Below are 12,619 nucleotides of genomic sequence, written 5' to 3'. Positions count from 1 at the left end.
TTAAATAGTTAGCACACCCTTATCCGAAAAAAATCAAACACAAATAGATAAGACAGTTATAAAAAAAACAAATATTTACTTGCTCTAACATGTCTAATATTCATGCATTATTTAAATAAGGCGTTAATTGAAAAATATAAGTATATTTTTCGAGTTTCAAGTCTATATTGAGTATCCCAAAGGGAGCCCCCTGTCTACACCGGAGAGACAGGATGATGTCTGGACGGTGTCAAAGGACGGGATCATGCGGTAACCTGTAAGATACGATAGTCTTGACTTTATAATAATAATAATAATAATAAAAAGAAAAAAAAGGAGAGGAACGATTTTTAAAGACACGTCGAAGAAAAAAAAAAGAAAATAATAGTTGGCCTAACGAGTTGGCGGTAATAGTCAAATATGACTGGTCGCCATTAATTTTCAACAAACAACAAAACAACATCTACATGTAACAGGTAAGTGAAAATGCACAAAGTCTAGTATTTGGATAAAAGATGTCTAAGATGAATATGATGCTACCGAAGTGAAAGTGTGACGATGGGGAGCGGACTTTCGAATAACGAAAGTCCAGCCCACTTGATTTTTCAAATATTTTAGTGATTGTTTTACTTAATTGAATCAAGTTATTGTAATTTATTTTTTTGAGTAAAATGGATGCACAGAAAATAAGTAAAGTTTACTTAAAACTGCCAAACTCATAAATACTTGAAAAAATATAGGCAATCTGTCGTAACAATTTTATTGTGTAATTTCAACTGATTTTTTTTTACAGTGTAGTAAAAGGGGTAAGGATCTATCTAAATGAGTATTTTCTCTGACATTCCTTAAAATGGAAAATAAACACTGTGGTTCTGGAGACCAATAGAAATCAAATATTGAAACATCGATCAGGCATAATATTGAGATTTCCAATCAAATAGTTGTACGATTGAAGATTTTTAACAGACATCGATTATAATGTTGAGACAAAACTTTTATTTCATTTGAAATGGGCAGTGCATGCTTCCACTTTCAAATTGAATCACCATGCACAGGAAACCCTTTCAAAAATGAATAATTTTATATTAGCAATGATATATATTTTGTTTAAATAAATAAAAAGAATAAAGGATCGAAAGTGTCGCAATGTCCTAAAAAGATGGGCCTTCAAAAAATATGAAGAAAAGGAGACATGAGTTACGGACAGGAGGATCTCTTTCCTGAGCCTGGCTTATTTACTGTTGAACATCTTTGTTTGCTCGTCAGGGATATGTCCCTTGCATGGGTTGTTACTCGTCAGGGGGGGCAGTCTACTCCCCTGTCGCTGCCCGCCCCCACCCTCCCTAGGTACTCTGTCTATAAGTATAAGTCAAGTGTTATTCTGGTAATAATATCTGTCTAGTGTCTGTAGACTGTTTGGAAAAACAAAATAAATCTTACAAATCAGGAAGTTACTGAAAGCAAGGAGGTATATTACAGGAAGAAAGTTAACTGGCCAACGGATGTCTCATGAATTGCGATGAGTGCATCCCGTACATGTGTAGCATCCAACCAGGATAGGGATCACTAAACGATGCTGGTACTGGCGAGACCGAAATTCTGCAGTCGAGTTATTTCGTAATTTGCCGTGATCAAAGAAGCACCTCGACTCTGTGGATATGTATACTGTGCTGTGCATGTGAACGCTGTATTGTGTGAGGATGTAAACAAACCGGATGGCTGTATTATGTCTACGGTATCTTCTAAACTTGGATATAACGTCATAGTAAATCTCGTGACCCTACGTGTTTTTGAATGATTTGTACTGCACAGGGGCATCGGTTTCGGCCGCCCATGCCCCGGAAAATTCGCCCAAAAACTCCCGGCGATAAAAAGGAGCCCAAAACAGAAGGTCCACAGTCCATTCACAGAAGGAATTTCCAGTGGGCCAGCTATCCAGTGCTTTTACTGTTCAGCTTACTTCGTTTTATTGTGTTCCAGCTGTGGATTCTCATAACTGAGGCTGTTTCTCGAGTCAGTGGACGGGAGAGTTTCGGCATGGTCGACAGCAGCAAGACGGGTTATGGTCCTCTGAAAAACGACATGGAGGATAATGGGAATGCTATGACTGGAGTAACAATTAATCCTTCATCGTCTTCCAATCCAACATCTAATGGAACTAAGCTTGATCCACAGTTATCAAAGCAGAAACAACATCATAAAAGAGCATTTGAGTATTTAACTAAAGCTCTAAAAATAGACGAGGAAGATAAAGGTGTGTGTGTGAATCAATCAATGAAAGTAAAAGTGCAAGATTTTTTTTTAACAGTGGGTAGAAGGGTGTTTTCCAGCAAGTGCATGTATGTTGCTGTAATCTGCATGTATGAAAGATGTATAATAGTAAAAAAGTTTTTTTTTGTCTCGCCCGCATTGCAGCTGTGAGATTTCGGTACCGATACCTGTTTACTGAGGGCATTATTCATTGGTTAGGATAATGTTGAAACACAATTTTGTATTCAATGATTGCTTAGGTCCCAGGGGGGGGCACTCAGTATATAACGCATAGTGGATATGTGCCGCGGAGGGGACCCCCATTTTTACACTCAAATTTCTGTTCCAATGCATAGCATTTTTGGTCTTGAGAAAAAGAACAAAGCCGCTCCAAGGCATAGCATTTTCTTCTTATCGAGAAAAAAGAAGAAAGAAATCCGCTCCAAAGCGTCGCATATTTTTCGTTACGCCGTTCAGATCGCATTGATCTGCTACAAGGAGCTGCAATTTTGGTGAAAAGCGGCCGTAGAGCGCTTTTCGACCATCGCCTCAGCGCGAGCGCACATGGCGGAGGCCGCGCTAGCTGCATAGTGCACGATTGCCCGTTCCATAGGGATGCATATATACGCACTCACACGCCGGAGATCCGTTCCAAGGACCCCCGTTTTCACAAAGATTTGTAGTTCCGAAGCCCGTTCCGAGGACCCTTATTTTTAGAGAGCCCGCTCCAAGGCCCCCGTTTTTTGCCTCACCAGCGGGACACCCCTACCACTTTTTTGGTCGAATCAATGAAAAATGAAAGAACAATATTTTGTAAAATTTGATCGTTAAATCTTGAGCAAGTGTAAAATATTCACATGACTGAATATTTATTAGAATGTAGAGTTTAATTCATTACAAGGTAAGAAGTGATACATTTACCAGAATTCTATTTCATCATGCTTGATTATGCAGTGACTTCTTGGTGACACAACCTTACAGGCTTACAAGCATACTGCTTCCATGGGCATCCAATTTTCCTAATATGTATATATAAACCAAGTATTTTGCATTTATCTTTAAGTATGATGGGTCATTTGTATAATGTTTCATCTCTATACTTTGTAATGTTTGTAATTTTTTTAATTTTGCATATTTTTTGATAATTAATAATCAGATTGAATTCAATTCACTTTAAAGATGTTAAAAAACACATAGTTTGAAATCACAAATCTCAGAGCTTCCTTGGAAGTTGCTCAGTGAGGAGGTATTTCTTTCTGAATGAAATAGTGAGGAAAAGGGGACCTGTAGAGTAGAGATGTATGATGTACATGTATCATCTGTGATAATTCATGCCTCATGACCTTGTATACATTGTGTAGTGAGTTTTTTAGACCCTCATTTCAGGGATTTGTGAGGCACTCCCAGGTCAAAATATGATTTGAGCACCCCCCCCCACATGAAAGCTGATCCAGAAGAAGAATGTTGCCTAATATAGCATTGTGATTGATGCTTGGTAAGCTATTGTATAGCGGGTAACATTTTTTTTATGGCATGTATTAAGTTGATACATGTACTGTCTACATGAGGTGTATAAATCGATGTGCCACCAACAATTTACATCCCACAGAAATGAGAGTAGCCTTTAAGAATTTCTGCAAATTTTCTGAAGAAAAATACAACCAAACTACCAATATTAGTGTGGTGTTTTGATGATAAAGGAAAACACACAGGTGTTCTTCACACAGACTTTTCACAAAGTACAGTACCACCTTACGCCTGTATACTAAAAAAAATAGTGGTATTTTCTACTACACCACCAGTTTTCTCAGAGAACCACACCAAGCATTTAACACTCGTGTTAAATCTATGTTGTTAAACATGCATTGGTGTTATTACAATATGAATTGGCATTAGTAAAACACATTCAGTTTGTTGCTTAGTGTATGGTCCTCTCCAGACACTGACTAATGTTTTTCTGAAAGGATGCAAAAGCCAGTGTACATGGAGCATGCCTAGTTTGAGAATTATTACAAGTGTGAATGCTCCACATGGAGTGGATGAGCCCGGGGGGGGGCAGTCAAATATATTTCTGTATACAAGCGTAAAAAAAACGTATTTAGAGGGGTGTTTTTTTTTCAGTTTTGGATGCAGTCTGCGTGTGGAGTCGTGGACTCATTAAGGGTATAAAAAAAAAGATTTTCAAGAAAAAGGGTGGTCTTGAAAGACTGGTCAATAGTCAATTGCGAGGTCAAACATATAAAAGCTTTTTTGTTAAGACTAGCCAAACGTGGCTAGGGTATGTTTTTCCCTAAGCTTTTTCCCTGAGGTCTTATTTTGGCGGAAAGTTGTTAAGGGGAAAAAATGTGTAAATAAAACCCGCGAAAAACTTGTTTAGGGGGTACTAATGCACACAGAGATAAACTTGTTTGGGGGTGCTTGGAAATTATTTGGTCACCTGTGTGTACAGCAATGTATTTGACTACCAACCCCCCACCCTCCTCCCCCCCCCCGTGGATGAGGTTCATACAGCGTGTGCCCATGACCAGGGTATATATATATTTAATCCTTTTTGTTTTTGGTGGGGGGGAAGGGGAATGAATTTGTATCATATATGTCTGTATATATAGGACTAGTTACTTCTAGGCGATAAATTAATTTTTTTTTTCTACTTCCTTTCAATCATCTTGCACATGTGCCTTGAATGGTTGGTAAATGACATACAATATTTTTGTCCATCATGATATACCCTGTGTTATTAAAACCAACATACTATTAGCATTCAGGACAGAGGAGATTGGAGATGCATTGAAGCAGCTGTATGTTTTTTCTATATGCTGCAGTACATAAGCTTTGCAAATTGATAATAAATCAAATTTGCTCCGTTGAACCATAGCTTCCATTTAATTGATTGATGTATTCTGTAGTGGTAAATACTAGTACCAAAAGTACGCTTGTGTCTTTTTTTCTATTTTGAAGGGGGGGGCAGTAAGAGGATATTAAGGTCTTAATGCATATTTTGATATTTTTTTCATGTATCAATGCATCCGTGTACCTAATTTTTTTTTATAATACATGTACTTTATTTACCCCAGATTTGATTACTGCCTAGTTTTAGTGCAGGTTAAATTTAAAAGGTCAAGTCCACCCCAGAAATAATTTGATTTGAATCAATACAGTATAAAACAAGCATAGAAATGAATTCATCAAAATTAGATGTAAATCCAGAAAGTTTCGACACTTTTTGCATATTTTTCCCTAAACATTCGCATGCACAACTCAATGATATGCAAATGTGAGAGTCGATTATGTCACTCACTGACTTTTTCTTTGTTTTTTTATCATTTGAATGATACAATTTATTTCAAACTTTACAGATTTGACATTAAGGGCACTCCTGATTGAACCATAAAATGTTAAAGCAATGGTTATTCCACATGTTCAGGAAGGAATAAAACTTTGTTTCACATGACAATGAGGAGAAAATTATTATAATATTTTCCTCACTCTCATAAAAAATGCAAATGTATTAATGTATATATATTTTGTAATTTCCATATTATTTTTTGAGCTGCAAGAGGGATATCCGATAGGCCTAATCTCACGAATATGTCTGTCTATATAATAGTAATGTGTATCACCAAATACTTTTGCTCATACAAGTACATGTAGATGGTTTACAGTTTCCTACACCTTATCTCCTTTATCTTTAAATACAGGTGGTAATAAACGTCAAGCAATTGAGTACTATAGGAAGGGAGTTGATGAGCTCGAGAAGGGTATTGCTGTGGACTGCAGTAAACCAGGTAAAGTGTGAATTTAGCAGTAAATAAGAACAAAATTAGTTTTCTCCTGGATAATATATTGCAAAGATTCTTGCTTGAGGTTTCAGTATCTTTTTTATTTGCTGTGTTGAATGTGACACACAGTTCTGTAATCATTTTTACCTATCTACAATGATATGCACAACTGTGGATCTGTTCCATGCAAAAATAAACTTTGAGGACAGAAGATAAATGTTGACCTTTTCCAAAACTGGCTTCACATTAACTATCATCAGTGGAAAAGAAAGCCGCATGCTCCCTGCTACTTCTCTTTCCAATTACCCAATCCAGAGAGTACATTGAATCTGACTCTCAGGTAACATTTGAGATAGGAATGAGTGTTTTTTAGAATGGTAGAGGAAGGGAAGTGGGATTGATGGAGAAATAGATGTTGACTTGTTTGGTGCGGAAGGGATAGATTCAAGAAGAAACAGGAAATTGCAAATACACTGTAAAATTTGTCAATATCTGACATTTAAAACCTTGACATGTACGATTGATTTTTTTGGGGGGAGCAAATAAACAACATGATGTATCTCTGACATCTTAATGAGAAGGAAATATTTGATTTTGATGTTGTCTAATGAAAGTTACTGCTTAACTTTGAGAAAGAGGGTCAGTCATCAAGGTCTTCCAAATTATATTATTCCTTTCTATATGATTATTGATGTACTGAAATGTGTAAGACAAGATAATTGTAAACAAATTAGCTTCCTTACAAATTTAGTCAATCAATCAATCAAAATGCTGCCAAGTTAAAAAAAGAAAAATGAGTATATGTCTTTCAAGGAAAGTGATGTTGATTGGCAAGAAATGATGAAGTGGTCCCCAGCTGTGAAGGTGTATACTTAAATACTAGTCATCAATCAATATCAAATAAGAAACCTACAATTCAATCAAGCTATGAGTAATCCTTGTAGGTAAGCATAGCAGTCAGTTGTTGTTTTATGAATGAAAGGAAATAACAAATTTAATCAGGCTAGAGATGCTAATATATTTGACTATAAGACTAGTAACACTTTAAAATGAGTACTTTTTTTTGGGGGGTACTATTTTGATTGTCAAATCCTAATACATTTCTGATGATTTTTAAGTTATTTTTTTAACTAAATAAATATCTCAAAACAATAGGCACATTCTATGTTCCCTGATGTTACCAGTGAAGCTGTTAGTTTGATGCTTTCAAGGAATGAGGTCACCATTGATTCCGTCTCTTGATCTAGTTTGATTAAAAGAAAATGTGTTCTCTATGACACTTCATATTGTATGATTCTATCAGTTACCCCCCCCCCTCCCTGCATTTTGCCTTAAGAATTGTTTTGCTCATTTTGATTTTTATCACTCTTTAAACCTTCAATTCTATATGATGGAGGACAAATCATTGGTGGTCTAAGCCATTTCAGAGGAAATATGATTCAAAGTTTGCTATAATTTTCACACTTAGTTCCCCAGCCTTACAACATTTTCATTGCTAGAAAAATACATGGTTGGAAAGACCAAGACGATTGTTTGACAATGGTATCTTTATTTAAAACCAAGAATCAAAGAAAATATGTCGCAAAAGAGCTACATGCTTGCAACAAAGTGCAGATACGAACGTTTTTCTGACCACGCATTTGCATATTCAATGTCTGCATTTGTTGTTTGCTTTACTACGGTACAGGTTTCCAATAGGATTTACGATTTTTATAACAAAATTCTATGGCATCACCGTGAAAATCTCCAGATATCTTCGAAAATGTTTAATAAATTGCTGCCTAGATATTTATTAGGTATAGAATAGGACTTGTAATTTCATTTTCTGTAAAAATCTCAAAATCATTTTCTCAATCCAAAATTGGCTGATAAAACGGTTTGGATGAACGCCGATGAAATATATGATGATACATGATTCTCTCCCTCACTCCATCCCTCTCTACCCCCCCCCTTGTTCGAACATGTTCTTTCCATATTATCTGTATTTCTCTCCCTGCATCTATTAAGTCATCTTAGTAGCTCCATCCATTAAGGTATACATGCCTTGCTCATCTTATATTCTGAAGAAAGGCCCCAGGCGTGATATGAATGATATTTATAGCTCTTATCATGGTTGTAGCACTGTCCTTATGAATAATTGATCAACTCACCCATCATTTCTGCTCCATTTCCACCCCAAGCATCCCTACGCAGTGACCAGTGACCAACTCTGTCATCAAGGCGTACCGGTCAATTGACCAGTTCAGAATCCACTTTGGCAGTTATGGCCACTTTAAAGATTCAAAGAATGGCTTTGATTTGTTCAGATTTCAACAACTTTCTACTACAGTTATGAGTGGAATGGATTAAGTCAAAATTGTTTAAGACATGTATGTCCATTATTCTCTTGTGAATCATTATCAAATTTTCACCGATATGCAATTTGAAATAGAAGTAATATTAGCTATCGGCTAACACAGTATAACAATCTTGGTCTGTACAAACTAAGACTTATTTAAGAAAAGATCATAAACAAGCTTTAGTTAAATATGTTGGACACACCCTGTTTTGACCATGAGCTTCTACTTGACTGTGAGGAGTTGAGGTGATTGTATTAGTACTTATTTCCTGAAGGTACAGTCCCGAAGGAAATGGTTTTAATTCAGATATCAATATCCTGTGAAAATTTTTTAGACGGTGTCGGAAACGAACATACCCCTCATTTCTTTGTGATAGCTAAAGTATACCTCGACAGCAAGCTGATTTAGTTAAAGAGAGAACAATCAAACAAATGTAATACCAAAACGTTATCAATCAAAATCAGTTGTTAATTGATGACAGCATCAACCAAGTTGAGAAAAATGTTAAGAATTGGCCAAAGAACTCAATATTTATCCCTCAAAATTATTCTGAAGGAAAATTTGCCACTGTTTAGATAGTGTGATCAGTATGATATTCCAACATGACTTTTCATTTGCAGTAGAGTTTTGCAAGTCACTGCATGGATTTCTCCATGAGACACTTCTGAAAAATACTTCAAAACAAATTTACTCAATTACAGTACACTGGTGATGAAAAATATGGGGGGGTGCATTCTATTCCAATCATGTCAGGTACTTATGACCACGAGAAAAAATATGGAAAAAAAGATCATTGATTCCTGAACATTAAAGGAGAATGAAACCATTGGAACAAGATAGCTTGTGTGAAAACAGAAAAATCAAAGAAACAGATCAACAAAAGTTTGAGAAAAATCGGACAAATAATGAGAAAGTTATGAGCATTTGAATATTGCAATCACTAATGCTATGGAGATCCTCCCATTGGCAATGCGACAAGGATGTGAGGTCACTGATGAACAACTTTCCCTTCGGTGGACTATAAAATACCCTAAAAATGTCTCTTTTTGCTTTTTTTTATGATACAAACTCTCTATCCATGATGTATTCTTAAAAAATATGTATTACATGCCCTCATGTAGAAAGAACACATGATCTATGGATAGATGTGATAAAAGAGGCAATTCAAGTGAAATATATACTAAAGTAATGGGGAGAGTTGTTCACAAGTGACATCACACATCTTTGTCGCATTGCCAATTTGCTATCTCCATAGCATTAGTGATCGCAATATTCAAATGCTCATAACTTTCTCATTATTTGTCCGATTTTTCTCAAACTTTCTTTGTTCTTATTTTTTTATTTTTCTGTTTCTACACAAGCCTATTTGTTCCAAAGGTTTCATTCCCCTTTAAAGTCCTATGGTCCACCCTCAGAATAGTTGTCTTTTTAAATACATGTATATCTATACTGAGTATACAATTTAACAAAAATCATGCTGTGCAGGATATGAGTGGGGTTTGAATTAAACATTACTTTGCTGCTACATTATCTCTTCAATCAAGAAATTGTGCCTCAAAAATTGAGTGACAGCTTTTTTATGAGAGTAGATCTTATCTCCAGGGAACATTGATGAGGGTAAGGGGAGATGGTATTGTGCCTGTCTGATAGCTACACATTAGCAGTACATTAGCTTCACATGATTGCCATTAACCCATCCATTCATCACAACATTATGGCTGCATGACTGTGAATGTTAATGAGATGGTTAAGTGAAACTTCTCGCTTGTAAAATCAATAAATGCTGTGTTTGTATGCGAGGCCATGTGCACCTATTTCCTGGTGTTTCAATCAATGTGGTAATTTCTTACTTCTTGTTTAAAATTCTGTAACTAATATAGTAAAAAGATATATAGTCCATGACAGACATGCAAAGAAAATATCATCAAGGTTTATATTTTTATTGAAATAGAATCCATTTCTTGTGCAATATGTTTTAAAACTGTAAAAAACCAGCATCACAGAAAACTAGCAAATAAATGTCCCAAATTTTACTGTGGCTTAGATGTCTTAAGATAAAATTATACCTCAGTCATATTTACTCTACGGCAGCTGTACGGTGAGTTGAAAACAGCAGTTTTAACATTTTTTGTAAAAGCTACATATAGATGATTTGAATTAAAATGAATAAAAGGCTGTTTCCGACTCGCTGTATGGCCACCGTAGAGCAATTGTGACTGAAGTATCAGGGTGTGTTCAATGTTGATTTTCAAACTTAAACAGCAGCATGAATCATGTTTGAAAACTCAGATTACAAAACACAGAACACAAACACAATCAGTGGTGCACTGTTAATTGTCAAAAATATATAGCTGATTATTTGTAATTGACCGTCTTTAAATTGCCTACTTTCGTGGTGAGCGCAGCTGTAGTGCACAGTTTGACCCATCACAATAAAGGCAATATTGGCACCTGTTAATGCAGACTCCCACTGTGAGAGCGAATTTAAAGATGTTTCAAAACTTAACTGTGTTCAATGTTGCATTTGTGATGCTGACAGTCGTAAAATCTAAGCTTATCACGTTTACAAACTCATCTTTTTTTACGTTAAAATTTTTCTCTAAATTATGATTTGAAAGATGATTACTTTTTCGACTGAGAATGGAGGAAATTGAACACACCCTTTGTTTCTCATTATATCCGCTTTTTGTAATCAAGTTTTCGATCATGATTCATGTTGCCATTAAAATTTGGAAATAGACATTGAACACACCCTTAATGACAATGCCTGTGTATCACCTCACCTGGGTTGAGTGCAGCATAATGTGGATACATTTCTTGCAATGTGAGATTATTGTTGAAGAATTGCAGGAGATGGGCTCTATATGGTATAACCCACTGGGTGAGAAGTGTGATTGAGATTCATATATTCACTCATGAATGATTCAGTTTTACACCTTTCATTCTGCCTTTCGTGGATTTATCGTAACCTTCATGGTTGACACGATGGCGTAATGAACGCATCGTTGCTGAAAAGCCGACCCAAATATTGATTTCTCCTTGCACCACTGACGAAACTCTGGGGGATCGATGAAACTGTGTGAATGAATGAAATCTCAAACAGGATTCGACTTTTGGTGAGGTGGTCTTGAATTCTGATTAAATTTTGAATTCACTAAAGTCACCGACTAGTTCAAATCCTCATTTTCCCTTTTTCTTTTCCCTTTTTTATCCTACTCCATTTCATCTTTTCTTGTAGTTCTATTTACTATTTTCCCCATAGTCAATAATATTTTTACTTCCATCATGCTGCAAAAGATAATAAGTAATAAAATGGGGAAAAATAGACAGGGTTATAAACAACACCACAAGAGATAGAGAAAGAGCTGTTGAAGAGAGGTTCATAGAAAACAAACAGGACAGAATAGAGATGAGAGAGAGACCAGTATGGAACTTTCAAACATGGTTGATCTCTGTAAAATGGATTAGTCTTTGGGCATGGTGTCCTATCATATTGCAGGTTGCCATGTAATTGTCATGCTCTTCATATACTTCTAAGAAGAAGATGGAAAAGAATGGTCCAAGAGAAAGGGTGTGATTAAGTAATTGAAGAGGTGCCCATAGGTTTTCGGGAGAGGATGTTGTTCCTTGGGGAATACTGGTCTTTGAGCTTGAGGACTGCTTCTTTCGTGACGAGAATGGAAAATGAAAGGTTGAGGAGGAGGAGGGGGAATAGATGGTAAAGAGAGGAAGGGTAAACCTACAGGTGGTAGTATCAGCACACTGGTCACATGATCTTACCCAAGTCTCGTCGCCTTCGATGGCCCCTCTAGCATTGTTTTCCCATGTAAGAGCTATAGTGTCGCCAGTATGACTCACGTAAGCTCAGGTTATTATGAATATTCATGATGAAGCCTATTTTTGACCAGTTTGAAAGCTTTGTACGGATGCCAATCAAGAGGTTAGTCTTTTTATTCATCATAGACCATGCATTTATGATTGAACAATTAAATTATGTAATTTCTGCTAGAAGGAGCTGTAGTTCATTGAATATTTACTCCAGTCCAGATTCAGCTTTTAATGAGAAGGTGGCAAATGGGCATAGTAGAAGGAACATCTGTGATCCTGTGAGCAAATTCATGTGTATATTGTAGCTTGAAATAATCTTGTTTGCTTATGCTGATGACAAAGAACAAAAATACACCCTAAAACAAGAAGTATTAGTAAACAATTTGAAAGAACCAACCTCCTTAATTGTGTTTTGTGGTTGCTTAACTCAGATACGAATTTTAT

General features: G+C 36.1%; 1 protein-coding gene across 1 annotated transcript in view; it reads left to right on the top strand.

Moving 5' to 3' along the window:
• The first annotated feature begins 1,596 nt into the window (after positions 1-1,596).
• LOC121419232 (spastin-like) overlaps positions 1,597-12,619 on the top strand; it is a 56,529-nt gene continuing 45,506 nt past the window's right edge. The window contains exons 1-2 of the mRNA XM_041613602.1: positions 1,597-2,233; positions 5,928-6,014. Coding sequence (XP_041469536.1) covers positions 1,774-2,233; positions 5,928-6,014 — 547 coding nt within the window. The 5' untranslated portion in view covers positions 1,597-1,773. The remainder of the gene's footprint in view (positions 2,234-5,927; positions 6,015-12,619) is intronic.

The sequence above is a fragment of the Lytechinus variegatus genome, chromosome 7, assembly GCF_018143015.1.
Source record: "Lytechinus variegatus isolate NC3 chromosome 7, Lvar_3.0, whole genome shotgun sequence".
NCBI lineage: Eukaryota > Metazoa > Echinodermata > Echinoidea > Temnopleuroida > Toxopneustidae > Lytechinus > Lytechinus variegatus.
Note: the sequence above shows the minus strand (reverse complement) of the source record. Positions and strands in the feature narration are given on the sequence as shown.